This window comes from Arabidopsis thaliana, chromosome 4 (genome assembly GCF_000001735.4).
Source record: "Arabidopsis thaliana chromosome 4, partial sequence".
NCBI classification, from domain to species: domain Eukaryota; kingdom Viridiplantae; phylum Streptophyta; class Magnoliopsida; order Brassicales; family Brassicaceae; genus Arabidopsis; species Arabidopsis thaliana.
Genome location: NC_003075.7, coordinates 12,890,295 through 12,916,580, shown reverse-complemented (window position 1 = coordinate 12,916,580; position 26,286 = coordinate 12,890,295). Strand labels below are relative to the sequence as shown.

General features: G+C 38.0%; 8 protein-coding genes and 2 long non-coding RNA genes across 12 annotated transcripts; 5 read left to right on the top strand and 5 right to left on the bottom strand.

The window, feature by feature from the left end:
• Positions 1-424: 424 nt before the first annotated feature.
• QWRF7 (QWRF motif protein (DUF566)) lies at positions 425-2,398 on the top strand. Of its 2 annotated transcripts, none has more exons than NM_118651.4 (5): positions 425-1,272; positions 1,350-1,586; positions 1,678-1,767; positions 1,872-1,979; positions 2,125-2,372. In NM_118651.4, the coding sequence occupies exons 1-5, from the start codon at positions 580-582 to the stop codon at positions 2,179-2,181; spliced, it is 1,185 nt and encodes a 394-aa protein (NP_194249.2). In that variant the 5' UTR covers positions 425-579; the 3' UTR covers positions 2,182-2,372. The 2 variants fall into 2 exon arrangements, with proteins under 2 accessions (NP_194249.2, NP_001119053.1); NM_001125581.2 differs by having other exon boundaries at positions 498-1,272; positions 1,869-1,979; positions 2,125-2,398.
• Positions 2,399-2,541: 143 nt separating this feature from the next.
• On the top strand, positions 2,542-5,031 carry AT4G25180 (RNA polymerase III RPC4). The gene is made up of 9 exons (NM_118650.4): positions 2,542-2,700; positions 2,817-2,881; positions 2,976-3,039; positions 3,472-3,496; positions 3,649-3,866; positions 3,961-4,024; positions 4,153-4,247; positions 4,334-4,549; positions 4,674-5,031. The coding sequence occupies exons 1-9, from the start codon at positions 2,674-2,676 to the stop codon at positions 4,833-4,835; spliced, it is 936 nt and encodes a 311-aa protein (NP_194248.2). The 5' UTR covers positions 2,542-2,673; the 3' UTR covers positions 4,836-5,031.
• AT4G07365 lies at positions 3,082-3,282 on the bottom strand. The gene has a single exon (NR_142135.1). It is a non-coding gene; the product is annotated as an other RNA (long non-coding RNA).
• AT4G25170 (Uncharacterized conserved protein (UCP012943)) lies at positions 5,001-7,118 on the bottom strand. Of its 2 annotated transcripts, NM_001160795.1 has the most exons (5): positions 6,432-7,006; positions 6,124-6,168; positions 5,741-5,984; positions 5,546-5,651; positions 5,001-5,466 (listed from the first exon to the last, which is right to left on the bottom strand). In NM_001160795.1, the coding sequence occupies exons 1-5, from the start codon at positions 6,839-6,841 to the stop codon at positions 5,192-5,194; spliced, it is 1,080 nt and encodes a 359-aa protein (NP_001154267.1). In that variant the 5' UTR covers positions 6,842-7,006; the 3' UTR covers positions 5,001-5,191. The 2 variants fall into 2 exon arrangements, with proteins under 2 accessions (NP_001154267.1, NP_567716.1); NM_118649.3 differs by lacking the exon at positions 6,124-6,168 and having other exon boundaries at positions 6,432-7,118.
• Positions 7,119-8,784: 1,666 nt separating this feature from the next.
• AT4G07345 lies at positions 8,785-9,108 on the bottom strand. The gene has a single exon (NR_142134.1). It is a non-coding gene; the product is annotated as an other RNA (long non-coding RNA).
• AT4G25160 (U-box domain-containing protein kinase family protein) lies at positions 8,985-13,401 on the top strand. Its single transcript, NM_118648.5, has 10 exons — positions 8,985-9,364; positions 9,879-10,110; positions 10,274-10,395; positions 10,486-10,607; positions 10,689-10,867; positions 10,954-11,369; positions 11,437-11,538; positions 11,622-12,050; positions 12,192-12,950; positions 13,042-13,401. Exons 2-10 carry the CDS (start codon positions 9,912-9,914, stop codon positions 13,219-13,221), a joined length of 2,508 nt encoding a protein of 835 aa, NP_194246.2. The 5' UTR covers positions 8,985-9,364; positions 9,879-9,911; the 3' UTR covers positions 13,222-13,401.
• Positions 13,402-13,429: 28 nt separating this feature from the next.
• AT4G25150 (HAD superfamily, subfamily IIIB acid phosphatase) lies at positions 13,430-15,047 on the top strand. Its single transcript, NM_118647.6, has 3 exons — positions 13,430-14,093; positions 14,289-14,498; positions 14,668-15,047. The coding sequence occupies exons 1-3, from the start codon at positions 13,699-13,701 to the stop codon at positions 14,843-14,845; spliced, it is 783 nt and encodes a 260-aa protein (NP_194245.1). The 5' UTR covers positions 13,430-13,698; the 3' UTR covers positions 14,846-15,047.
• On the bottom strand, positions 15,004-16,151 carry OLEO1 (oleosin 1). The gene is made up of 2 exons (NM_118646.2): positions 15,731-16,151; positions 15,004-15,490 (listed from the first exon to the last, which is right to left on the bottom strand). Exons 1-2 carry the CDS (start codon positions 16,081-16,083, stop codon positions 15,322-15,324), a joined length of 522 nt encoding a protein of 173 aa, NP_194244.1. The 5' UTR covers positions 16,084-16,151; the 3' UTR covers positions 15,004-15,321.
• A 339-nt stretch (positions 16,152-16,490) lies between these two features.
• On the top strand, positions 16,491-18,067 carry PMSR4 (peptide met sulfoxide reductase 4). The gene is made up of 2 exons (NM_118645.4): positions 16,491-17,107; positions 17,528-18,067. The coding sequence occupies exons 1-2, from the start codon at positions 16,583-16,585 to the stop codon at positions 17,777-17,779; spliced, it is 777 nt and encodes a 258-aa protein (NP_194243.1). The 5' UTR covers positions 16,491-16,582; the 3' UTR covers positions 17,780-18,067.
• A 12-nt stretch (positions 18,068-18,079) lies between these two features.
• SRS2 (P-loop containing nucleoside triphosphate hydrolases superfamily protein) lies at positions 18,080-26,036 on the bottom strand. The gene is made up of 29 exons (NM_001341722.1): positions 25,739-26,036; positions 24,756-25,425; positions 24,618-24,659; positions 24,337-24,500; positions 23,360-23,576; positions 23,187-23,243; positions 22,999-23,104; positions 22,775-22,908; positions 22,623-22,697; positions 22,379-22,504; positions 22,167-22,298; positions 21,983-22,066; positions 21,703-21,816; positions 21,477-21,577; positions 21,078-21,144; positions 20,912-20,962; positions 20,547-20,624; positions 20,265-20,468; positions 20,113-20,151; positions 19,904-19,975; positions 19,718-19,804; positions 19,594-19,644; positions 19,312-19,514; positions 19,129-19,222; positions 18,970-19,020; positions 18,751-18,813; positions 18,592-18,651; positions 18,446-18,508; positions 18,080-18,361 (listed from the first exon to the last, which is right to left on the bottom strand). The coding sequence occupies exons 1-29, from the start codon at positions 25,885-25,887 to the stop codon at positions 18,272-18,274; spliced, it is 3,444 nt and encodes a 1,147-aa protein (NP_001320059.1). The 5' UTR covers positions 25,888-26,036; the 3' UTR covers positions 18,080-18,271.
• Positions 26,037-26,286: the final 250 nt, after the last annotated feature.

Genomic DNA, 26,286 nt, shown 5'->3' with positions numbered 1-26,286 from the left:
AGTTTTGACGTTATTTAAAAAAAAATATTTTTGGGTAAAGACTAAAGAGTTTGACGCTATCTTGAGGTTTATTTATTCAACGTAGACTATATACTATGGGGCCGTTCTGAATTGGACCTTTTAAGTTTTGATTTTATTAAAACGCCATGTTGTTTAGTCGAGAGATAAACAAAAGACGTGTCTCTAGCTAAGCTGACCTTCATATATGCTTTGACATAATACATTAATTATAATCTCTCTTTTTGGTGTGTGTAAAAAATACACTCTATATTTTATTATGTAGACACACTACATGCAGAAGTGTTCTTACCTCTGCCTCTACGTGCTGTCAACTCCTACAGATCTTCAAGTACCCCAACCGTTATCTAACAGATTAAATATAATATACCCCTAACTATATTATATATCACAATTGTTCAAACCAGTGTATATAGACTAGACGATTCCTTGAACCATATAATTCCAGCTTTACTATAAGAGTCTTAAGGACAGGGGCAAGTGAGTCGAGAAACGAAACCGAATATAAGTCTTGTATGATATAGTCATATAGTTAACCGTCGTCATATATTAAAGAAGAAAATGGCAACCACCGGTCGGAGACTCCGTCCTCCATCGCCCAATAATAACCGGAGCCGGACTATAAGCTCTTCAATCTCTCTCCCAGTGTCCTTAAACGCCTCGTTATCGTCTTCTACTTCTTCATCTTCTTCCTCTTCGCCTTCCAATTCAAGCAAACGAGTGATGATAACCAGATCACAGTCCACAACAAGATCCTCCAGACCCATCGGATCATCCGACTCTAAATCCGGCGAGAACATAATCCCGGCGAGAAACAGCGCATCAAGATCTCAAGAGATAAACAACGGTAGAAGCAGAGAGTCGTTTGCTCGGTACTTGGAGCAACGTACGCGTGGTAGTCCTCGTAGTAACGCTTCATCGAGAGGGGTAAAGCCGGGAGCCAGCTCACCATCGGCGTGGGCGTTGTCTCCTGGAAGACTTTCGACTATGAAGACGCCTCTGTCCAGCTCAGCTCCGACGACTTCAATGTGCATGACGCCGCCTGAGTCACCCGTAAGCAAGGCCAAGATAAGAAGCGGTGGCGGTGGAGCGGTGGCAGGAGTTTTGAAGTACTTCATGGCGCAGAAGAAAGTATCTCCGGTACAAGAGGAGGATTATCACCGGTTTAGGATTTTTCAAAACAGATTACTTCAATGGAGGTTTGTTAACGCAAGAACTGAAGCCACTATGGCAAACCTTAAGATCAACGTTGAGGTACAAAAACTATATGAAAAATATTTAAATTTGTATCTTATAAATATCTATTAATTTGTTTCTGTGAATGGTTTCAGGATCAGTTGTTTTGGGTTTGGCTTAGGATATACAAAATGAGGAACTACGTTGTAGAAAATTTGATTGAAATTCAAAGGCTCCGTCAAGATATCAAAGTACGTGAAGTTCTCAGCCTCCAAATGCCTTTACTTAATGAGTGGTCAAAAATAGACGCAAAAAACTCCGAAGCGTTGAGCAAGCTAACTCGAAAACTCCATGCTTTGTCTGTCCGATTACCCCTCGTACATGGTGCCACGGTTAGAATTTCTCTCTTTGGGAAACCAATTTGTTTATAAACATTTTGTGTATTTGTCAAGAAAGCAGAAACTAATAATTTGGAAGTTACAGATAGATATGGTGTCGATACATGAAGAAATGGTCATAGCTATAGAAGTCATGGACGAGATCGAAGACGTCATCATCAAGTTTCTCCCACGAGTAAGTCCACTTTATCTATACAGATCATTTTCCTAACTTTTTTTGTATAGATACATGTAAAAGAAATTAATTTAAGAATGTCTTGGGTGATTAAATATCAGCAGGTTGAAATAATCCTCTATGAGCTGACAGAATTGATCGGCATGTTCAATCAAGAATTGTTATATTTTGAAGAAATGGACGAGAGCCTTTTATCCATTCCTCTCTTCACGGTAATTCATTATCTCCTAATTTCATTATATATATGTGACCGGTCCGGTAGTTTTATCTATAACTTGAATGGTTTGTTTTTTATTGGTTCAATTTGGATGTGGAAGCTCCATAGGCTAAAATGGTGAGATAATTTTCTTTTAACAGGCAAAGGAGAGTAGCTTGAGGGTCCATATTCTCCAAAAGACTGAAGAACAGAGATAATGTTTCTCTAATAACTCAAACGTTAGGACATGTAATTAAAATGTTAATCACATTGCACATTTTGCAAACTGGATTGTTGTTGATGCCAGAACTCGCTATCTAATTCAAGACGCAGTCTTCTACTTCTAGATATATACGATTGAAGCCATGTGTTAATGTGTATTACAAATTTCGTTATGCAATTTCTACATACACCTTAATGAAAATATACTTATACAAAAAATTAGACATGAAATCTAAAAATGTCTATCCAATCACATATACACACGTAGAAGTGTTTACTTCTCACAAAGAATGTATAAAAATAATAATTGTAATTTCCAAAGCTATAAATATAAAGATTGACTTAACTTACTAAAAGCGCTATTAAGTCATTTGGTTATCCAGCTATTCAGTACTACAGAGGTCTCGGGTTCGAAGCCATCTTTTTCCTAAATCCCCAATTTTTTTTTTTTCCCTCGTTTCCGAATCTTTTACCGGCGAGACTCTGCCATGGATTCAGGCGAACAAAAGTCTAAGGTAAACCTCTACTGATTCTATCTTCTTGTTCTCCTTCCTAATTTCATCTCAAATCTCGAAAAATTTGCCGCGAAAATTGCGTTTCACTGACCTTACTCCGTTCCATTTCTCGTCAGCGGAGGTTCCAACCAAATCCTCCGAGGCCTTCTCGCCGTCTTCCGATCGCTCCAACCTCAAACACGTAATTCGTTCTTCCTCGATCATTTCTTGTTTATGCTTGTAGAAATCTTTAACTGCTTATACATGTAAAAGCTTTAAATTTTCTCTAAACACAGCGAAGCTGAGGAGGATGAAGAGAATATAAAAGCATCTCGCCAATTTGACAGACGTATCGTCGGCGTATGTAGAGAAGCTTCTCAGTTCTCAAATCTTGCTCTCTAGTTTCTTTCCTTATTTAATTTTGTCGAAAATTCGTTAACAGTTTAATCGTAACTTCCCTAATTTCACTTAAAATAATCAAAATCTTATACATTAGATTATGATATATGCGAAATACCAAAACGGTGTGCTTTCTTCATCGTAGCTAACAAGGAATTTTCTTTTTGGTTCTGACCTTTACTAGTTTTGAATCTGCCTCATCTCCTTTGCTAGCTTTTGTTGATCGCATCAATTTAACTGCCTTGTTAAGTGACTATGAAATGAGTTGGTCCAGGACCCCTAACATGTTCATTGTAGCTTATACTGGCTTAGTTCTTATCTCTATTACTTAATCCAAATGCTCAATGTTGAAAACTAAACTTTTTTGTGTTGTTGTTATTGCTGACTGGCCAGAGGAGACCCAAAACCGAAACGAAAGGTATGTTGAAAGTTATATGTGTATTCGCTCGCATTCTTCATTTTAACGAGTTGTGTTTGATCTAATTTCTGTAAATGAGTTATTAGAAAACCATGTGTGTGGAAGGTGATAGTATTAAATATCGTTCTTGAAAAGCTTTTGAAATCTTGCAGCTTCTTCTCCTGAAGTTGCATTCCAACCAAGCTTGTCACCACTTGCAATAAGGTCCTTTGGTGTTCCTAAAGAAGATGACAAGCCCAATTCTGATGTTAATCCGTCTTCTCCTGCTAGTATTCTTCCTGCTGTTTCGTCTGTTACTGCTGCCCAAGAAGATGGAGAAGAGGTTCATAATTTTGTTACAAGAACTGGGGATGACTACGTTGAACCTTGGGTAACTAGAATCTTCAGATAGAAAAAGATTTTCCCTCCCATTTTCTCTTATGTTGGTTTATGTGACATAAGGTTTGGCTCATTTTATGTGCCAGGATTATAGAAACTCCTACTATCCTACTGTTCTTCCTTTGAGAAAGCCTAACTCTGGTGATATAGGTATGCTTGTTCCCGGCTTTGCAATAGCTTTACGCCGACTATTCAGATGTGTGAATGTGTTTGCTCTGTAAAATGCCTGCATTTTTCCCCTCTTTCTGTAAACTGAATCTTACTTCTTGTGTTGTTAGAACTTCTTGACCAGGAGGAATTTGGGGAGGTGGCTAAAAACCGTGATTATGATGAGAACACCATCAACTCCGCAGAAGAACTCGGTCTGACATCGGTAATAAACTTGTAAAGAAACTGGTATTGAAGACATGTGAACTCTTCACTGAGTTTGACTGATTGTATTTTATGAGCTGCATGCAGGTGCAACACAGCAAAAAACAGATGTTTATCTTTAAGATCCCAGACTGTCTCCCTGTAGTGAAGCAAACGACAGGAGCAACCACCAAGAGATCGGTACGGGAGTATAGTTCAGGGATAAGCAACCCTTTTGAAGGTTTACCAGAGGGATTCATGGGCAAAATGCTGGTTTACAAGAGCGGTGCTGTCAAGTTGAAAGTTGGAGATGCCCTCTTTGATGTAAGTCATTTTCGTCTCATCATTATTATATGTGAACCCACATATCTGAAACTGTGTTGGAATTCACCTCCGCTTGTAGCTTTTCTTCATCTCTTTTAACTCTCGGTCCTATGCATATATGCAGGTCTCGCCAGGTCCAGGTACAAAAATCCCTAATGATGTGGTAGCAATAGACATCAAAGGGAGGAACTGCAGTCGCATTGGTTCTTCAGCGAAGTTTGTTACTGTTACTCCCGATGTTGAGTCTCTTTTGAACCCTGCTTCAGACATGGAAACACAGAAGTGAAGGTTGCTCTGGAAATAGCCGGTCCTGTTCATACAAGGATGTGAAAAAGCGTAGTATTGACCACTTAGATTCTGTATCTACAAACTAATCTTCAACTATGATCGTAAAAAAACTCTTCTTGCCTCCTTGGTGTCTTCTTTTGTAATAAGAGATTCAGTAGTTGTTGGGATAAAAGAAAATGCTCAACATTTTGACACATTCAGAGTGTTCTTATTATCGAAATCTACTAAAATGTCAACAATGGAGTACAGAACCAAAGTAGTATCAAACAAACCACAATATGACCTGAAACAAAAGCTAAACAAGCAGCATGATGAAGACCAAATGTATTGTCGGCTAATTTGAAACGATCAAGACTAGTTGCAGGCTCGGGATACCATCACGACCAGCATAACGATGATGGATAGCAGGACCGAAGTGGTCAGCTTTTCCTCGAGCCAATTGTTGAATTTGGCATCTTTCCCCTTGTTGTTAACACCATCACCATTGTAACAATTGAAGAGCTCGGTCACGACCTTTGTTATTTTCACAAACACTTCCGTGGCCTTAACCATTGTGTTGTCAAATACCCACTTTATGAAATCCGTTGCTGCGTTATTCTCCCTAGGGGTGTCTTCTGAATTTTCCTCATCTGTAATACAAAAACTGAGTCCCCTGAGAAGTCTGTCAAATGAAATGTTTAGATTGATCAATTCATTATCTCTTTATACCTTGACTTATGCCATTGTTGTACAAGTCCCTAATCTCTCGCACCACATCGTTGTTCATCACCGCCTCCCAAACTGCTTTGTCAGACGACAATGATACTACCATTTTCTGCATTAAAATGTGAAAAAGCCCTTTCTTCATGTACCAAAAAGTAAACATGAGCTTAGTGTAATCAAGAAAACAAAAGAAAGTATCACCTGGACAGATGGTTCGGTTCGTAGTAGGTCAAAAGCATTGTAAACCTGATCATAAGCATGAGGCTTTAACGTTCTTGAATGGCATAAATGCATTGATGGCTCCATCCAGTCCGAATCCGACCCGAATGAAGGAACTTGATGAACCATCCCTGTGGCTATAGGGCTCTGGTTTCCACCACCATTTTCCGGATAGCACTCGTATTTGTCTCTAACCAGCTGGGAATATGAACTAGCATCGAAAACCCTTCAAGAAAATAAAACAAAACCGTTACTCCAACACGTAAACAGAACACAAATATTTCGAAATCCATAAGATAACAAAGACCAATTACTATTATGAATAAACCAGCAAACAACTTTTGAAAGTATTTTAAGTACAAAACAACTGAGTGGGGTCACGGAGACACAGCTGAAAGAGTTTCAAACTTCTTCAAGATCATCAAATCAAGACAATTCCATCCATATCAGGAAAGAAAACAATTAAACTTTGAGACACTATAGCAGTCCATAACAATTCTCGTGTCTCTCTCTATTACTTAGACAACTCGTGGGAACTAATACCTACCACTCAAAAGTGATCAATTTATGAGATTTTATGACAATAATTTCCACAAGACTCAAACTCAAATAGTCACATCCAAAGAATCACACATTTTCAAGTGAAATGAGAAAAGAGAAGAAATTAGATTACTGCTGGAGAGCAGAAACAGCATCTTGGACTTCATCAACAGAAGGAACAGAGCCAAACAGAGAATCATCTTCTTCCTCAGAAACCCACTCAAAATCATCATAACCTCCAGAATTAACAAAGGAAAAAGGACCGCCGCCGCTCCATCCGGAGGTTGCAGCCACCGGAAGATTCAACAACAACCCAGAAGCCGCGGAATACGTCAGATTATTCGACCCAGAAGAAGAAGATCTCTGTTTCTGGACATGCGAAACAGAGGCGTTTCCAGCCGGAGACGACGTGGACGATGATGATGAAGAAGCAAAGGGATCTTGAATACCACCGTTGGCTACACCGGTCCTCGTCATCGCACGACCGGCGGCGCGTAACATACCTCCGCCGCCACCCATAGGCCCTCTTCCTCCACCAAACATAGAGAGATCACTATCAAATTGTTTTTACTTACACGACAGGTTGCGTATGTTTACTCGGTGAGTTTGTCTTTTGGTCCGATGCTATTTCGTAGGCTTTTTACTTGAAGCAGTTTTGATTGAATCGAGGAAGTGGATAAATGCGAAATGTCTTTTATAGATTTTCAGGAATATATGACTTTCTTTACTTTGCTTTGGTCCTTCTTCTCCACGACACGCTTATCCGTTTACTCTGTTTTCTTTTTTTCCATTAAATGCATTAAAATACTACTCCACTGTTGTTATAATAATAATTGTTTCAATACTGGATTATATATCCCAAATTTATTTGGTACGTCAGCATATGAGTTTCCAAAAACGAAATAAAAACATAATAAAAAAAAAAGAGACTATGCTTTATTATAACTAAAGGTGTACATAGATCAAATCATAAAATTTCATATTCAATTTGGATAATTTGGATGTGGTTAAAAACCTAAAAGTCTAAAACCAGTACGTAATAGTAGTTTTCTTTTTTTCCGTGTAACATATGTATGGGTTTATATAAACCAAAACATATTTGTAGGTCTTTTTCATTTTGAGTTTCGGTAGCGTTTTCAATTGGATTTTATTTGAATTTTAATCCAAAATAATGGATTTTTATCATAGTTAGACAAAAATTTCACGGAATTTATGGGTAAATAGTTTTTCTTTTGTTCGTGAATGTCAACGAACATAGGCATTTTTAGTGTGGTCAAACTATGTTTAAGTTGATGTGTGTATGTATCTGACAGGTAAGTCTGTTGTTTTGCAAACATGTTTTCAATATCATTCTTTACCAAAAAATGATATTTTCATATTACAAAGCAGATTATTTTAGAGTAACTTTGTAAACTATTCAAAACAAATGTGTACACAAAGGTTACTTTTGCATTTAAACCTTTATGTAATTAATAAATCAAGTCATTTCAGCCATTAATAAATTAAGATATTTGTATCTAATTCAACATTGTAAATTATCATATTTAAAAGTTCTTCCACTATCAAATTTCATCATCGCCATATAATTAGAGTTTCTACACTCGATCATGTATTAAAAGAAGATCTTGACCACACACACAACAAAAGAAACAAATTGTAAGAAAATACCCATTTGCAAATTTCCTATTAATAAGTTATAAATAAATTATATGTCATTTGCTATTTACTAATGTCATTTATCCAGTTTTCATTGGACAAACTCTGCCTTTTTCGTCCATTTTTTTCTTAAAAAAAGATGGCCATTCATAGTAAAAAGAATATTATGTAGTGCAACACAATATTGATATATATTCTTATATTTTTGACAGAATTTGTTCTTTAGTTTTTGCATCAAACAAAACGAGAATGGAGAAAATAATCATTGATATATTGACCTGAACACTAGTCGTTTACATTCAGAATACACAATAGTAATACGAATACTAGACTCAAGAGCATGAAAACTCCAAAACCAATTTGAAAGTGGGAAGACATTTCGTACGGAAAAAAGGAGAATCAACATAAGAAAATAATAATAGATTTTAAGTTTATAGAGATATTAGATAATTGAAATTTGAAAATAATGTGTCCTGATCGAATATTTCATGATGAATGACTACAGGGGATGAAGATTTTAGCGTCGAGACAAGACAAGTTTAAAATTCGAGTTTTTTCCACCTTTTATCATCAATCATCAAGGAACAATGACATGCCAATTCGTTTTCCATAAGTAACTTTTAATGTTTTTAGCTTCTATAGATACTTTGAATGCTTTTATTCTAAAAGGTCTTTGTTGACAAGGTCAAAGAGCCTAATCGAATCCTCTTGATCAGCCAGAGAGTTTTGCCTTCGTCTTTGGATTTTGCCAAAATTGGTTACTTAATCAGCCAGAGGTTAAAACTCGTAAACCGGCGTTTAAATTGAACCGGCCAAATCACGGTTCAAATGCGAACCAATGTTGTAGGTGAACTCTACCAAAGTCTTGTACCACTCCACTATGCATAAAGGGGAGGAGACAAAAAGACGTGAGGAAGACATAGATCATGCGTGCAACTATGGCCAAACTCGATATAATAATGGCGTTGAGGAATGTAGTTAAATACCAAATAATTAGGGAATTAAGAGATAAACTATGATTAAACTAATAGTCAAGGCCTAAGGTTGGAGAAAACTTCTTTCTTTTAGAACACACTCTCCTTCTGTCACTCTGATAATGAAGAAAATTCAGGCGAGAGAACAAAAGAGTATATACCCAGGACTGATCCTCCTTTGACCATTAACATGACCAACTTGTCTCATTTTCTTATTATTTTTGATGCTTCTTTTCAAATCTTTTTTAGATTCTCTGGTTATAAGAACCCATTGTTTGTATCTGAGATTAGCAGCACCAACGTGGGTCTTCATCTTCTTCTTCTGCTGCTCTCTTTATTTTCTGAAATTGATTGCTCTGTGAAATGGAAGCTTCCACCATTTCTTCTCTCAATTTTTGTATTGGGTTTGACTAAAGTCGCATCCTTTATTTACCAGGTAGGTTCAATTTCTGGTTTTCTTGTTTAACTCTATGCCCTGAAGATGGTCCCTTTGATTGACTTGATCAATGTTTCATAACCTTTCGAATTCTCTGCAATTGCATTGTGCTCAAAGTTGACATTTTTATTGGAAAGTTTGAGTTTTTTTTTTTATCTTTATAAGAAGCTAGCTATTTGTTAGCTTCGATGGTCGTTGAGTGTTGTTGCTTTACGATCCTTTTGGTCGTCCAAATTAGACTCTGAGACATTTGACTTTCAACGCTATTAAGAGTATCTCATGATCGGTATACCTCCGTTAGATTCTGTCAATACTTATTATTATTTGCCTTTTCGGTTTGATGAGTTGATATTCAACATTCAGCTATGTGAGTTCAAATATAATTACTGTCTGTTGATTCCCACTGACTGGAGAGTTTTAGCTTTCCCTTTCTTTCATGTTATCTCTACTTTAGGAACAAAACACTCTTTTTAGAACATTGTTTTGCAGTGTCTGAAATGGTTGTAGTGTGCAGGGTCAATAGAAACAAGAACACAAAAGATTAACAATGAGTAGATCACCAGACAAGCTTGCTCTTCCTCCTCCTCCTCCTCCTCCCCCATCTCGTACCGTCGTTGTGGCTCTAAGTGGGAGCAGTAAAAGCAAATATGTAGTTACATGGGCGATCGAAAAATTTGCTACTGAAGGAAATGTTGGCTTCAAGCTGCTTCACATCCATCCAATGATTACTTCTGTACCTACACCAAGTAAAGTTCCAACTATGCCTTGTATTTCTGTTTCTTTCTTTCTTGTACTCAGGACTTCTTCCTGTGTTTCCCTTTTTTCTATTTGGTATTGTTGTGTAAAACAAAATCAAGACTTATTGTAACTGATAAAAAGCCTGATGTACATTTCTTGCTCCTTCTCAAGTGGGAAATGCAATCCCGATTTCCGAGGTACGAGATGATGTAGTAACTGCATATAGACAGGAAATACTGTGGCAGTCTGAAGAAATGCTTAAACCTTACACAAAACTGTTCGTGCGGAGAAAGGTATTTTCTTTGGTATAATGAGATATCTTACGCTCTTCTTTAATGAAAATTTCAAGGTTACATGAACTCATTGAATTACCTTAATGAAAGGTTGCAGTAGAAGTTCTTGTGATCGAATCAGATAATGTGGCAGCCGCAATAGCTGAAGAAGTGACTCGGGATTCAATAGACAGAATTGTCATTGGAGGCTCATCCCGTAGTTTTTTCTCAAGGTACACTACCACCCTGCTGCTAGCTTTCGACCTTTGTTCTTTCTATTCCGTGTACCAATGAATCTGTTTTGAAAATTCCAGGAAAGCTGATATTTGCTCGGTGATATCAGCTTTGATGCCAAACTTTTGTACAGTCTATGTTGTTTCAAAAGGTAAATTGTCATGCGTCCGACCATCAGACTCAGACGGAAATGCTACTATAAGAGAAGATGGTAGTGAGAGAACAAATTCTTCAAGCGGTTCTTCTGGTCCCACCTCAGGTCCATGACTCATCAATGTATTTGTGTGAATACTCTACTAGAAATGGTGTGTATATCTAATTCTGTTACCCCATTTTCTCTTCTAGATTCATCAGATGTAATGTCAAGTGCGCATGACTCTCAATCTCGTCCTCTATCCCTTCCGGTCAGGAGAATGCAACATTTCCCTGCAATTGCAGGACAGGCATCAGTTCCAATGGAAACGAGTTCTGTTGGCTCGGATGAAACCAGGTGCATGTCTTTGGATGCAGAGGAAGCTAGAGATGTTTCAAGTATCAATAGAAGCAGCACAGATACTACATCACGTTGGACTCCTCGGCGTAGAGATTATGAGGAGAGAAAAGAAGCTATGAGTTCTTCTTCGAGCAACCGTGAATACGGGAATTTTGGTACTAGGTTTAGTTGGAGTGGCATGGGTGTCGATACTACACACTCTCGGGCTTCTCAACAAGCTTCCAACATGTCTGATGCTCTAAGTGAACAATCCTATACAGACAACCAGGTATAAAATGGAGTTTTAATTTCGACATTGTCTTGTGAATCGGAATAATATAAGATTATTTGTTCAGGTAAACCTAAACTTTGAGGTTGAGAAGTTGAGAGCTGAGCTTAGACACGTTCAAGAAATGTATGCTGTGGCTCAAACCGAAACCTTTGATGCTTCTCGAAAGGTGAAGGCCTCATAATATCATATATCTTTGCATTTGATGAAACTTATTAAATTGTGCTCAATGCTTTTCTGAAAATGTTTCAGCTTGGTGAACTTAACCAACGTCGGTTAGAAGAAGCCATAAAGCTTGAAGAGCTAAAGCTGAAGGAGTATGAAGCTCGAGAGTTAGCAGAAAAGGAAAAGCAGAATTTTGAGAAGGCAAGGAGAGATGCAGAGAGCATGAGAGAAAGAGCAGAGAGAGAAATTGCGCAGAGAAGAGAAGCCGAAAGGAAATCCGCACGTGATACTAAAGAGAAAGAGAAGCTCGAGGGCACTCTCGGGTCTCCTCAGCTGCAATATCAGCACTTTGCTTGGGAAGAAATTATGGCTGCCACTTCATCATTCTCAGAAGAACTGAAGATCGGAATGGGAGCTTACGGAGCTGTTTACAAGTGTAATCTGCATCATACAACTGCAGTTGTCAAAGTTTTGCAGTCAGCTGAAAATCAACTTTCCAAACAATTCCAACAAGAGGTATGGAAGTGAGCTCAAATTTGGTTTAAGGAACTTTGTTTGAGATTTTGTGCCTTTCACTATATGGAAGTTTTCTGATTTTAATTTCAATTCTTGTGGATAAGAGTCTACATTTATCTCACTGGCCTCTCTAATTTGCAGCTCGAAATCTTGAGCAAGATTAGGCATCCACATTTGGTTCTCCTTCTAGGAGCGTGCCCGGAGCAAGGTGCTTTAGTTTATGAGTACATGGAAAACGGTAGCTTGGAGGACAGACTTTTCCAGGTCAACAACAGTCCGCCACTCCCGTGGTTTGAGCGGTTTAGGATTGCTTGGGAAGTTGCAGCGGCTCTTGTCTTCCTCCACAAATCAAAGCCTAAACCAATCATTCACCGTGATCTTAAACCTGCAAACATCTTACTTGATCACAACTTTGTCAGCAAAGTTGGAGACGTGGGACTCTCAACGATGGTTCAAGTCGATCCTCTATCAACTAAATTCACTATATACAAACAAACAAGCCCCGTGGGAACGTTATGCTATATTGATCCGGAATATCAGCGCACTGGAAGGATATCATCGAAATCAGATATCTACTCCTTTGGAATGATTCTTCTTCAGCTTCTCACAGCAAAACCTGCTATTGCATTGACACATTTCGTTGAGAGCGCAATGGATAGTAATGATGAGTTCCTTAAGATCTTAGATCAGAAAGCCGGTAACTGGCCGATTGAAGAAACCCGGGAATTGGCCGCATTAGCTTTGTGTTGTACAGAGCTACGCGGGAAAGATAGACCTGATTTGAAAGATCAGATTCTTCCAGCGCTCGAAAACCTAAAGAAAGTAGCTGAAAAGGCAAGGAACTCATTTTCCGGCGTATCGACACAGCCTCCCACTCATTTCATCTGCCCATTACTTAAGGTAAACTCTATATAAAACCTTGTTCAATGTTGAAACATCTCATCTCAGTGTGTTGTGGTGAAAATGTGTGAGCTTGTGTGGTATAATGCAGGACGTGATGAACGAGCCGTGCGTTGCAGCAGACGGATACACATACGACCGTCATGCGATAGAGGAGTGGCTTAAGGAGCACAACACATCGCCGATGACGGATTCACCGTTGCATAGCAAGAACCTTTTACCCAATTATACTCTTTACACAGCCATCATGGAATGGAGGTCTACACGATAGTAGTAAGCCAAACTGTGTAGCGTTTTTGTGGATATATAAACGGCAAGACGTTTTGCTTTGTACTACTACTACACACATGCTGAATCAAAAATATAAACCGAAACGAAACCTTAATCATCTTGTAAACGAATATTCGGATCCATCCGTTAATTTGCCTCCAAATAAGAACACAAAACCATTGCCCTTTATTTTTCATTTTGGTATTTTGGTCTTTTTTGTCTCTCTTCCTTTCCATTGCCCAAAAAGAAACAGAAACTTTTCTCCGAGAATCCTCATTTCTCCGTTGAAAAAAGGACCTTGAGAGGAAATGTTTCACTGTTTCTAGGGTTCTTATAATCCACTTCCTCATCATTAGAGAATGGAAAATCTCCTCTTCTCTTTGATATTTCTTCGGATTTCGCTTATGTCCTGAATCTCTTGAAGACCCAATTGAAAAAATCTCAACTTTTTTTCTCCCGGCGTTTCCGGCGATATACAATGCGGATTCTCGTGAATCTCATTCTCTTCTCCTTGATTCCTCTGGCGTTCTCCAATGAAAACTCCAGCTCGTATCTCATTGCGCGACCATTGATCTTCGAAACCCAGCTCAAGAACATAAACGACAATGTCAATCTACATTGCACGAGCTGGAGATTCGCGGCGGAGACAAACAATCTCGCTCCATGGAAAACCATTCCAGCTGAATGCGCCGATTACGTGAAAGATTACCTGATGGGTGAAGGTTACGTCGTCGATGTGGAGAGAGTCTCCGAAGAAGCTAAGGTTTACGCGAGCAGCTTCGAATCTAACGGTGACGGGAAAGACATTTGGATTTTCGATATTGATGAGACGTTATTGTCGAATCTTCCTTATTACATGGAACACGGTTGTGGGTAATTTATCTTAAATCTTTCATTTTACAACATTGCTATAAAAAGTTGGTTCCTTGATAATTGTATAGATGGATTTGTCTTTTTACTATGTCGAATTAGTTAAGATTTGAGGTATGTGTTGTTGTCTGTCTTTTTCTTTGCTTGTTTGTCTATGTATGATAAATGTGAATGTTTGTTCTGTTTGGGAATTTGCAGGTTGGAAGTTTTTGATCATTCAAAGTTTGATATGTGGGTAGAGAAAGGGATAGCACCTGCTATAGCACCAAGCTTGAAGCTTTACCAAAAGGTTATACATTTGGGGTACAAAGTTATCTTGCTTACAGGGCGTAGAGAGAACCACCGGGTTATCACTGTCGAAAACCTGCGCAATGCCGGTTTCCATAACTGGGACAAGCTTATTCTGAGGTATGCATACTCTACTTTTGGACCTCCATTACAATGTAGCTCATACAGTTTTTAACCAACTATTGATCTGGATCCATGGTTGTGGTAACATGACGTTGTTTGATCTTGGATTGTAATCTTGGGTTTGAATGGATGATTGACGCTTTGGTTTGCTGCTTAATGTTAATAGATCGTTGGATGATCGGAACAAAACAGCGACCATGTACAAGTCAGAGAAGAGAGAGGAGATGGTGAAAGAAGGGTATAGGATCAGAGGCAATTCAGGTGACCAATGGAGTGATTTGTTGGGTTCTGCAATGTCAGAAAGATCCTTCAAACTTCCAAATCCAATGTATTATATCCCCTGAAGGGGATCAACTAGAATCAGGAGGCAATTCAGGTTACTAAATGGAGCAACCTACTGTTTTTGAAGTTTGGGTTGCCATGTAATCACTTGCAATAAATATATGTACTAATGACTGCATCGGCTTGCGTGTCTAAATTTGTAGCTTATTGAAAACTTTTTGTGGTTAAAGACGAATCCAGTTAACTAACATAAGTTTAACAAAACAAGACCTTTTCCATATATAGACCACCGTTACCAACTTACAAAGAAGCCAAATAAAGTACAACACAACACTTGCAAGTTACAAAAAGAGAGGAAAAAAAACATGGTACCATTTGACAACATATAGAAACACACATAAACATTACTTATAACAAAAAGATTCAAACTCGGCTTTTATTATCTCCCCCTGATCAAATTCTAAACACTTTATTCCTCATAAACTAACTCCCCGACATTGGAGTTATTGGACTATGACGATGACATCAGTGGGGTAACTTAAGTAGTGTGCTGGCCACCACGAGTACGGTCACGGTCATGTTCCCCACCAGTATGTTGCTGTCCGTAGTACTGAGCTCTGTCTTTCAGATCCTGAGCTTTGCTTCCCAACTTCATCCTTGCACTGTCCAACTTGTCTGATCCCTGTGGGTGCTCTCCCGTTGCGTACCTATTCACAATCAATAGGTATCATACCAAGCATTTTACCTATATAGATGATATACACAGACACATTCAAGCTAGCTAGGTCAAATTTCGTATTTAGTTAACCAAATGTTCCCTAGAATTTGCAATTTCTTATTGTTACATTTGTTATTCGACCAAAAAAATTGATCCAAAGCTACTGGCTCAACACATGCATGCACATATTGCACAAAATTATGAAGTAAGATGATAAATGTGTGCTTACTTGTAAATCCAAGAGAAAACGGTTATAGCGGCAATGCCAAACCCTCCAGAGGAAAGAAAACCGGTGATGAGGAGTGCAACTGTGATGAGAGCCGGGACAAGGATTGGGCTGAAGATAACGAGCAGAGGTGTTGCAACAGTCAAAGCTATGACAGTTCCAACAAGGGTAAGGCTGGAGAGAACAAGGAGGGAACCACCAGCTGTGACAGCAGTTGCAGCTTTAGCAATCTGCCTAGACTTGGAGTAGTCAGATCCTCGTCCGGACATCTGGTACTGGTCTCGGTCTCGGCCCATCATCGGGTACTGGTCTCTGCCGATGATATCGTGATGGGTTCCTCTAGCTGTATCCGCCATTTTTTTGTTCTTGTTTACTAGAGAGAATGAGATTTTGAATGAGAGATTGATCAAAAAGATGTGTATATATTTTGGAAGAGGTAGGAGTGTTTGTTAGATATATTAAGAAAGGAGACGAGAAGTCACGTGTCAATGGAGACATCATGCAATTGTAGGCCACGTGTTAATGGCGTCACCATGCAGCCGCTGCATGTGTTAACGAGAGGAGTCTATTCAAAGACACGTTTGTTTTTTGCCTAGCTCAGAATGTGGCGTTGGCATCGAACCGAAACATAAAACGCAAAACGAACCTTTGGGCTCGTCAGTATGGGTTTGGGCCTTCAATAGATTCCTTCTATACGGCCCACATATCCACTATTGGCAACAAAATTAGAAAAATTTAGGATTTAGTTTTAAAATTTGTTCCGCGACATTCTAGAACAATGAAGAAAATGGATACAAATAATAAATCTATCTGCCTCTTAAAAGTTCCAAATTTCACCACGTCACTGCTTTGATAATGCAGGTCCTCGTCGTCTCTCCTCCGCTCATCGCCGCCGCATCTCTCTCTAAACCTCTCAATTCTCTCTCTAAAGCCGCACTCTCTTTCTCCAGAGCCAAACCCATTTGTCCTTTCCCTCAAACCTCTCGACGACCAATCTCCGTATACAAATCCCCAATGAACAACCTTTTCAACAGACTCGGATTCGGGTCTCGTCCTCAAGCCCAAGCTGACCCATCTTCCGCCGCAATCGCCCAAGGACCCGACGATGATGTTCCGTCTTCAGGTCAGCAATTCGCGCAATTTGGCGCCGGTTGTTTCTGGGGAGTGGAGCTAGCTTACCAGAGAGTTCCTGGTGTGACCAAGACCGAGGTTGGGTATAGCCATGGCATCGTGCACAATCCGAGTTACGAGGATGTCTGTACTGGCACTACGGGACATAACGAGGTTGTTAGAGTTCAGTATGATCCCAAAGAGTGTAGCTTTGAGAGCTTGCTTGATGTTTTCTGGAATCGTCATGATCCAACCACCTTGAATCGTCAGGTGATTGATTGCTTTAACCCTAAAAATCTAGACGTTATCAGTATCAGATCGTAATTTGAATCAATAGAGAGCTCTATGTGTGTTCTGCATTTGGGGCTGAATTGTTTATTAGATAACAACGACTAGATTCACCTGTTTAGACGAACTCTCTGTCCCTTAGTCTTTAGTTCTACATACATTTGGTAGTCTCAAGTAACTATTGGCTAAGTTGTTATGAGCTAGTTAGAATCTCAGGCCTTGTTGATATGAGGATTCGTGTTTGATTATGTGGAAGTGACATTGCCATTTCCATTTTCGTATGCGATCTTGTACTTGAGTCTGTTCTTGTTCATGTTACTATACCTACATACACTTGAAGATGAATCTAGTGTTGTTGTTGTGGTTCTTCACTTACTAACTTTTATGTGTTGATCTAAGTAGGGTGGGGATGTGGGAACGCAGTATCGATCAGGTATATACTACTACACAGACGAGCAAGAGCGCATAGCTCGTGAAGCTGTTGAGAAACAGCAGAAGATATTGAACAAGAGGATTGTCACAGAGATACTTCCCGCTACGAAATTCTACAGAGCAGAAAATTACCACCAGCAATACCTGGCAAAAGGGGGTCGCATGGGTTTAAGACAATCAGCTGAGAAAGGTTGCAAGGATCCAATCCGATGCTATGGCTAAGAAACTAAGTCAGTCTTCCCTCAAGCACATAAAAAGAAGTGAGTTGTCTCATGAAAAATACAATAATCTGTAGATCACATTTGTTTCTTGTCTTTGTTATGCAACCAATGGTTATGATGCATCCTATGCTTATATGAATCAAGGCTTTGTCCAAATCAATTTCAATTTGATACTACAGTACTGGTAATACAATTTGGGAAGTTCTCAACAATTTCGGGTTTTCTTTTGATTTATGAGTTTTGACAATTCAACGTTATGAATGATTGAGCAATGGTCGAAACATCATTTGGATCCAAATATACATGAATGGCCATTTGAGTGTATTTCACGTCAACACCAAAACAGTTTCCATCATTTCTTTCACAAAATACACTATTACAATTACCATTGTTTGTTCTTTTATATTTAAGATTAGGAAATCGAGATCATTTCCAGGCTCCTTTGTTTAATACATATGAACGTATGAGACTACATATATAAACACATACAATCTCAGAGTGATTTGTACTGTTCAATCAAGCGGGACGCATGGAGACGTGATGTTGGGACCACTGTGCATCCTAGACTATGCAGAAATGCGATCTGCCATTTCAAAAAACATAAACAAAAATGTATGATGTTCTATATTTCGGTTGACAAAAATGTGAGAGCTTGATGAGTTTTTACCTGTTTACTCGTTGCTTCCGAAGTGCCCATTGAGTTTTCAATTCTCAGTTTTTGGAAATGTTCCTGAAACAGATTTTTTTTTCCCAAGGTTATGGAGTGAGTTAACCTATAACTTCTTGCTTTCTCAAAACAGCTATATGTATTACCTGTTTCTCACGCACTATATGAGCCCGTGTGTCTGCAGGAAGTTGTTCCCACCTAAGTACCTGATATCCCCAAAAGTACACAGGAACATGAGCACCGTCTCAGTTTTCCTTTTTATCAATTCATTAGTGTAACAGTGTTTTTCAGATAATATTGCTTACATGTTCTGCATATTGGAACGCTTCCTCAGAAGTCAATGATGATTTGAGAGCTCGTAAGACATCCTAACAAAATAGTGCAGTATCCAGTTAGTGACCAAAGCATATTTCAACTCTCGGTATGGCTCAGTAGACTTTTACCATTAAGCTTCATAATAAGTAACCAAACAAGAAAACTACTGTCAGAACTTGTTATAGTGAATAAGACTATAGACGTACAACCTTGTGTTTGTTCTTCTTGATGGCCAAACGTTCACCAATCACAAACCGTACCTGCATGTACGAAAACATTGACATGAAAGGTAAGAAGTAAGAAGTAAGAAAATTGACTGGCGCTTACATTAGTTGATGGAGAAATGTTGCAGCGTATGCGATACTCACCTTGTCAATCAGCCTCTTTGGTTCCTGGAATGCTTGTTTCTTAGCCCAGTTGTGAAATAAGTGAGAGACAACTGATCTAACCTCCACATCAAACCTGTTTGGGATGAAAGTTCTACACCTTTGAATCATGAACCAGACCAAGAGTGCCAAATTATATAGTTCTGTTCGTTTTAAGCATGTAACCTCTTAAGAAAGTTGTTTCCATTGAGTGCATATGCGGCTATTGACTCCTCGGAGGCATAATCCTCTGGAATGTTCATCACATCATTGTCCGTTAGTTTACTTTCTTCATGTTTTATATCTGTTCCAAAACTGGAGACACTCTGCTCAGTTTTGTTAGGAAGATTTTCATGAACTTTTCTGCAGTCATTTACGCTCATGTCTCCCTACAGAACATTATTGAGAGTTCTTGTTAGTGCTATCACATTATCATGCATAAAGTTGCAAACAGACTGAGACCTGAACCTGTAGAAGATGGCCTGGAATCTCTTTAAGAAATCGTGAGGGTTGGAGCACCTAGATGGAAGAACATCATTAGTCAGAGACAAAGTTTGAGAGGACTAATTCATAAACCATGTGTAGTACTAACCTGCCAGTTCGAATCCACTGTCACGTACAAAAAAAATAGTTTCTTGCGAGCACGAGTCATAGCAACATACAGAAGGCGACGTTCCTCCTACAATTTAAACAGACAATGCATGGTTAAATATATATATTTGTAGAGTTCGCAGAGGTGGGAAACGGATAGAGAGTTCATGAGAAGGAAAAGTGATACCTCAAGTGAGGTTCCACTCTCTGATGCATTGCCGTTAGACTCATGTAATAGGGGAATTTCATTTTCATTAGCCTGTTTACCAAAAAATTGATTAAAAGTGGGCCAAGGACTTTTTTATTCATTGATTCTATAAAAAAAGTATTTCATATCTTGCTTGGTCCATAACTGCCAATAACTCGGCAAAGAAATCCAGAGAAGATGATATGTACCTTGACTATGAAAACTATGTCCCATTCCAAACCTTTCGACTGCGTAAAGACATACAAGAGATATTAGCCAATATTTCCATTACTACCTAAAGAAGCTAATTCTAACACCAATTGATAACAAACTGTGAACTGCTCGAGTGGATGAAAAACACCTGATGAATGGTGGTCAATGTGACAGAATTTTCATTGTCACGTCTTCTTGAACGAAAATTTTCAGTTTCCCGCTCGGAGATATAGTTGATAAATGAATGAAGTTGATTGCAGCCTTTTTTTTCTTTGATTGCATCCTCTTCTTCTGTTGTAGTGCAATGAGTGGAAATAAACTCAGCTACATCATCCATTAAGTACTGGAGTACCTGCAAAACAGGAAATTATTCCCCAAAATAGTTTTAATACATACATAAGTACTGGAAAAAAAACGATTCCCCACTTACAGATCTAAGATCGTTGTCTTCATTAAGCAGTTTTCCTCCATCATTATCCACAACTGCTCGTTGCTCAAGAAGGTATTTCTAAAAGTTGTAAGGAAAGACACAGTAAATCTTCAAAGCAAAGTCACGTGTTCAAAAACTATTTTCAGTGAAAGTTATAACTTAAGCCTATAATCACGATTTCTACAAACTTTCAAAAATGAGATTGAATTGTCAAGCATAATGTCCAATTTTTGTATATATGTCTTGATTAGCAAACAAAACATTCTAAAAGTTCCCGGCATAATTTTCTATATATGACTCCGGAGATGACAATGTTGGTTAATAGTTATAAGCATGTCATCACTTAAGACAGAAAAATTAATTACCTGCGGTATCATATTTGCCACACATGTTACTACAGCTGAAAGTGATTGTTCCTGTAAATAGATGAGAAGTAAGGGATTCGTACTGCTAAGTTGAAATAAGCATGATCACTTCAACTAGTGATAGTGCGTTCATAGTATCTCAAGGACCGGAAAACAAATATCTTACCCTATCAACCAGCTTTGCTACCATGTCAAGAGTTTGCAAAACTTTGCGTCCCTGGGTAAGCTGGCTCCTGTGGTTAATTCAAATTCAAACTAACTTAAGAAGCTTAACAGGAGACAAACATGAATAAAAATAACAATACTGAGGGAATATAATGTGCAGCATCCTATTCTTAGAATCTGTATATACACATATACACACAATACTACTTACATCTGGATTACAAAACGACCCATATGTATCGCTATAGTATGGATCATGTATAAAAGCAGACACACTTATATGAGAAATCTTGTATCTATGTCCTGGTTAGAAAACCTAAAAGCAAATGATATTCCCAATTCAGAATTAAAACTAAAGCAGTATTATATTGCTTTCTTAATGAATTTCATCAAGCAATACCTCTTGAAGGTACCAGAAATCTTGGCATTGAAGATATCACTTGCCGCTGAAATGAAGCTGCATTTCCTACTAGTGGAGATTTTTTCAATATGTTCTATAATCTGCAAACGGTGGTAATAAATTAATTACAAACAGCTTATGTCCTGATAGCTTCAGCTGAGAAATAAGCAGTAAATCGTAGATAGTCATGCAAATGAAATAAAACGAGACCAAATGAGGTACACACCCTTTTCTTTTCCTCTTTCTCAAAAGGAAGTAATGCCTTAAACACTCGCCTATAAGAAGCATCATCACATTCGGAAAATGTTGTCTTCAGCATGGCCAAAATGACTTGGACAACCTAACGTGGAAAAAGTTGATAGCTGTTATGTTTAGTAGATGGAGCTTATTGTCCGAAACAAATAAAGCTACAATAACCATGCGGATGAATTGTCAATGTCAAAACATTGAGATACTTAGTGATCATGCAACAGTTTAACAAATGAGATATTTCTGAGGCAATCTACCTTTTTCCTGTAGAAAGCAACACCATGAACGTTAAATGGTATTTTTCTCTGGCGGAATGCATTTTGAAACACTTTACCTGACACCTGAATATCAGTACATTCATGGTTTACCAACACATAAGTAAATATGTTAAAATTTTAAACATTCTAACAGCATGTCATCAAGGAAAAGAAAAGGACTGACCTGCCTCCTATAAAGAATAGCAATATCTCCATGGGAACAACAAGGTGTTGAGCCATCATTAGTGATTTCAATTATTTTGTCAATGACATATGCACACTGTGCTTCCTCATTATGGCATTCCTTGACTGTAATCTAAACTGGACAAAACACGAAAAAGTTAGTGCTTTAGTGATTAAATGATGCGATTTCTCATAGTGAAAAATTCAACTTGCCTTCGATCCTTGGGAGTTTTCAGACGAAATGCTTTTTGATTGGCACCGCTTCGTATTGTTTTTTATGATAGAAGAGGCGGCTTCCACAATATGGCGGGAGGAGCGATAGTTTTTTATAAGCCTGACCTGAATCAGAAGCAGTAAGATAAATGTTATGCATTCACAATTCAATGGGAGCTTTTGGTTCCTCAAGCTAATTAATCATATGTGGTATAATCATTGAGTTAGCCTCAAAAAGCCAAACCTCTTTGTAGTTTGGGAAATCTCGGCGAAATGAATCAAATCCTGAACTGTCTGCCCCGTTAAAACCGAAGATGGACTGCAAGAAAATATACATCATACTTACTTCGAATATTCAACTGAAATTAGGTAATTTTTGTGTGGAAAAAAACGCACCTGATCATCATCACCAACAATAGTTATGTGATTATGAGAGCCTAGCATTCGTAAAAGCTTGTACTGCATTGTGCTAGTGTCTTGAAATTCATCAACTATGATGGCTTTCCAGGTATCTTGGCATTCCTTGAATACTTTTATCAAATGCAGCAAATACATGTGAACACAAGGAAATCTCAGTGTCATAAATCTAACTTACAGAAAATTTATCTATGTGGCTTCACCTTCAGGAAAGTCAGAGAGGAGTGTGACCGAACAACTGATCAAATCATGATAGTCCAGAGCATCGCAAGCTTTTAGGATATCGTTGTAGTTTCCAAGAATTTTAGCCTGTATCAGCACCAGTACAGAATCATATCATATGAATTAATTCATAGTAGAGATGCCTGAAAAAACAAATTAGCTAACTTACTCCTATCTCATTGCCCATCTTACGACACTGCTCTGGACTCTTACCGGAAGCTTTTCCCTAAAATGGGGAAACAAGTTAAAAACAACTACTTTTAAGAGCCAGATTATATGTGAAAGACAGGATATACTCGCTATTAATAGAACATAAAGTAAAACTATATCATTACTGGCAACCTGGGTCACAAATTTCTGCCATTTTTTTGATAGATCCTTGGCATATTCAGGACATACTGCTCCTGCTCCTGCACCATTTAGACCTTCTCCAGACTCGCATGGAACAGAAGTTTTGCTTCCATTCTTCTTTTCCTCCTCATATAAACGCACTGCTTCTATTATCGCTCTTCTTTGTTGCCCATGCCCATACACTGAGAACTCAGATGTACGTTGTAACCTGTGACAGTAGGAAAGGTATAGGGTAAATGAATCCCATAAATCTATAACTTTAAAGATGTTAACAAGTGATATGCAACTAACAACTTCAAACGAACACATGTAAACAAGAAAAAAAAAAAAAAAAAGTAAAATCACCTAAGAGTTATACTATCAAGAATAGAATTTAGAAACTAATCTTGTTTTCAAGAATTACTTCCATTTCTTGTCAGTTTGGCACTGTAACTCCAATTTAACAAAATATAAGGTGGTGTTATTCAATTATGGAGTTAAAGTCAATTATTTAAGCTTTAGATTTGTTTTCTGATATTGCTTTTAAGAATATGTTTGTATGAATTTCAAAATCTCTGCAATATGTCTTGGATTTTGATTCCAATGATTTACTCATGAAACTCCAAAGAGCTTTCATTTCAAATCAATTAATATACAAAGATTTTACAAGTCTTTTAGTTTTGAATAACATTGGATTTTAATGAAATATTTAAAATCTTAATTGAATAACACCAAACTTTAGAATCTATTAAGCATGATTTACAAATATGAGTTCCAATAACACTAGATTTTAAAGCTGGATTTAGAATCATTAGTTAAATAACAGTGGATTAGTGTTGGATTTCAATTCTATTAAAATCCATTAACGAATAACACCCCCTAAGTGACATTTTCCAGTGGTGAGGAAAAATCATTTAATGTCTTCTACCTACATTTAGACTTGAGATTAACTACCAAAATACCAAGAAATTCACAAATCATATTCTCACTTGTCTGCATGCATCCGACAAAGTTGCAAGGAAAATGAATGGAATGTACTGATTGTTATGTCTTTCGCTGCTTTCTTTCCAGCAGATTTTCCTATGCGTTCTCTCATCTCAGAAGTTGCTGCTTTAGTGAAAGTCATAGCAAGGATATTCGATGGAAGCAGACCCTATCAAGTTAGAAAGAACACAAAATTTAAAATATAGAGGTAACTTCAACTCTGATTTCATATGTAAGATCTCAAGTACGGAAGATGTTCTAAATCATTCAGCGACGATAATAGTACCTCATTTAGCAGCACTAAGACGCGGCCAACCATGGTGGAAGTCTAACATGGGAAAAGAAATAATCAGTACTGAGTGTATAACATGAAAACCCACAAAAATTCTTGCCTCATACTAAAAGAAGTCTATCAGATACCAACCTTTCCACTTCCTGGACCAGCAATAACCATCAAAGGAGTTGAAATATTACTACAAGCTGCATCACGCTGTCTATCGTTTAAAGACAACATATATTTGGAACACTCATCAGGCATGGAATTGAGAAGTGCAGGATCAGCAGCAATGGTAGGAGTCTCTTCATCAAGCTTCAATTTAACATTAGAGTCTGGTTCAAACTTTTCAACATCCCTAAAATCTAAGCTGGCCTTGGGATCACTACTCTTATTATCTTTAGACGGAGTCTGATATATGCTGGTAGTTGGAGTTTGACAAGCTGCTTTTCTCGCTGACTGTTCACATATTAAGTCAATCTCTTCTAAAATGGAATCATCAAAGTCATCATCAAGAATTGAAGAAGTAGAGCAACCATTGCTTAGTGTAACTCTTTCTGGTTCTTTCAGGGGAGTAACAAAAGCTTCTGATAAAGATCCAACGTCCGCATAAATATCGGTCTGAAATCCATTAATGATCTCCTTATCCAGATCAAACCTAGGAGGAGGGGTTCTCAAGCCACAAGGATGACCATCAGCATATGACTCAATCTCTGGTTTGAGGCGTTTGTATGGTGTATTAGCAGATAACTCCATAAGAGGAGTGCTGTTGAAGTTTATATTGTGAGAAACGGATTCAGTATCCATTGATTCCTTCATTCTGCAACATCCAGGTAGCGAAATTTATCAGATTTCACATCAAATCTGATGAAGCAATGCCGATGATCAGATAAAGGATGAAACAGTAACTTGAATTTAAGGGAGAGCTTAATATAACCAAACATATTATACTAATAGCAAAATACCAAATCCTAAGGTATGGCAAAATGTAGGAGCAAGAGGTCACTATACGATGATATCAGAAATTGGACAAGAATTACCCACTAGAACCCCTGTAAAACTGAGTTCAATGGCTCAAAGAAGCTAAGAATAAACCAATATTCGAATAAATTGCAAGGAAGAAAGTATTGGACCTCTGAGGTAAAGGATTGGAGGAATTAGGTGCATTTTCAATTGGTCTTTTCCGGTCAAGGAGCGGCTTGGCCGACCTGAAGCTTTGAGAAATCCGACCATGACTGTACTCTTGGTTCCACATTCCTCTGTTCGGTGGGAGATTCTCCATCTTCCCCCTTGATCTTCGTCGAGAAAGTGTGGGAAAATTCGAAATGACTGAAATCAGTCAGACTGAAAAAACCTAGAGACAACGAAACCCCCTTTTTCTCCATAGATGATATTATTGGGCCTATGGCCCATCTGGGCCCTTTGCTTTCGAGAATGAATTTTTTTTTTTTTTTTTTCTTTTTTTTTTCAAAAGAGTTTTCTTTTCTAAACAGTCTTTTTTGTATATAGAAACAGTCTACTATACTTAAGTTTTCCAAAAAGGTCATGTCCTCCACATACATTAACCATGTCGATGGTCTTATAAGAACAGCTTCATATGACTAGTATGGTTGGTAAAATTATAATTATAAATAAAAGTCAAGCAAACTCATTAGAATCAAAGTCAACTACATTCTAATTA

Bases quoted from the DNA above. Each gene is read 5' to 3' on its own strand.
- QWRF7 (NM_001125581.2), top strand. From the start codon at position 580: ATGGCAACCACCGGTCGGAGACTCCGTCCTCCATCGCCCAATAATAAC. The intron at 1,587-1,677 runs GTTAGAATTTCT...TGGAAGTTACAG, and splicing joins CCCTCGTACATGGTGCCACG to ATAGATATGGTGTCGATACA. The intron at 1,768-1,868 runs GTAAGTCCACTT...ATTAAATATCAG, and splicing joins TCATCAAGTTTCTCCCACGA to CAGGTTGAAATAATCCTCTA.
- AT4G25180 (NM_118650.4), top strand. From the start codon at position 2,674: ATGGATTCAGGCGAACAAAAGTCTAAG. The intron at 2,701-2,816 runs GTAAACCTCTAC...ATTTCTCGTCAG, and splicing joins CAGGCGAACAAAAGTCTAAG to CGGAGGTTCCAACCAAATCC. The intron at 4,025-4,152 runs GTATGCTTGTTC...TTGTGTTGTTAG, and splicing joins GCCTAACTCTGGTGATATAG to AACTTCTTGACCAGGAGGAA.
- AT4G25170 (NM_001160795.1), bottom strand. From the start codon at position 6,841: ATGTTTGGTGGAGGAAGAGGGCCTATGGGTGGCGGCGGAGGTATGTTA. The intron at 5,985-6,123 runs GTTTTGTACTTA...ATTTTCTTGAAG, and splicing joins CTCCGTGACCCCACTCAGTT to GGTTTTCGATGCTAGTTCAT. The intron at 5,467-5,545 runs GTATAAAGAGAT...TTTGTATTACAG, and splicing joins CAACAATGGCATAAGTCAAG to ATGAGGAAAATTCAGAAGAC.
- AT4G25160 (NM_118648.5), top strand. From the start codon at position 9,912: ATGAGTAGATCACCAGACAAGCTTGCTCTTCCTCCTCCTCCTCCTCCT. The intron at 10,608-10,688 runs GTACACTACCAC...TGAAAATTCCAG, and splicing joins TCCCGTAGTTTTTTCTCAAG to GAAAGCTGATATTTGCTCGG. The intron at 10,868-10,953 runs GTCCATGACTCA...TTTCTCTTCTAG, and splicing joins TTCTTCTGGTCCCACCTCAG to ATTCATCAGATGTAATGTCA.
- AT4G25150 (NM_118647.6), top strand. From the start codon at position 13,699: ATGCGGATTCTCGTGAATCTCATTCTCTTCTCCTTGATTCCTCTGGCG. The intron at 14,094-14,288 runs GTAATTTATCTT...GGGAATTTGCAG, and splicing joins TACATGGAACACGGTTGTGG to GTTGGAAGTTTTTGATCATT. The intron at 14,499-14,667 runs GTATGCATACTC...TAATGTTAATAG, and splicing joins TGGGACAAGCTTATTCTGAG to ATCGTTGGATGATCGGAACA.
- OLEO1 (NM_118646.2), bottom strand. From the start codon at position 16,083: ATGGCGGATACAGCTAGAGGAACCCATCACGATATCATCGGCAGAGAC. The intron at 15,491-15,730 runs GTAAGCACACAT...GATTGTGAATAG, and splicing joins GTTTTCTCTTGGATTTACAA to GTACGCAACGGGAGAGCACC.
- PMSR4 (NM_118645.4), top strand. From the start codon at position 16,583: ATGCAGGTCCTCGTCGTCTCTCCTCCGCTCATCGCCGCCGCATCTCTC. The intron at 17,108-17,527 runs GTGATTGATTGC...TGATCTAAGTAG, and splicing joins CAACCACCTTGAATCGTCAG to GGTGGGGATGTGGGAACGCA.
- SRS2 (NM_001341722.1), bottom strand. From the start codon at position 25,887: ATGGAGAATCTCCCACCGAACAGAGGAATGTGGAACCAAGAGTACAGT. The intron at 23,105-23,186 runs GTAAGTTAGCTA...GTGCTGATACAG, and splicing joins AGATGGGCAATGAGATAGGA to GCTAAAATTCTTGGAAACTA. The intron at 18,362-18,445 runs GTAAAAACTCAT...TTGAAATGGCAG, and splicing joins CGGAAGCAACGAGTAAACAG to ATCGCATTTCTGCATAGTCT.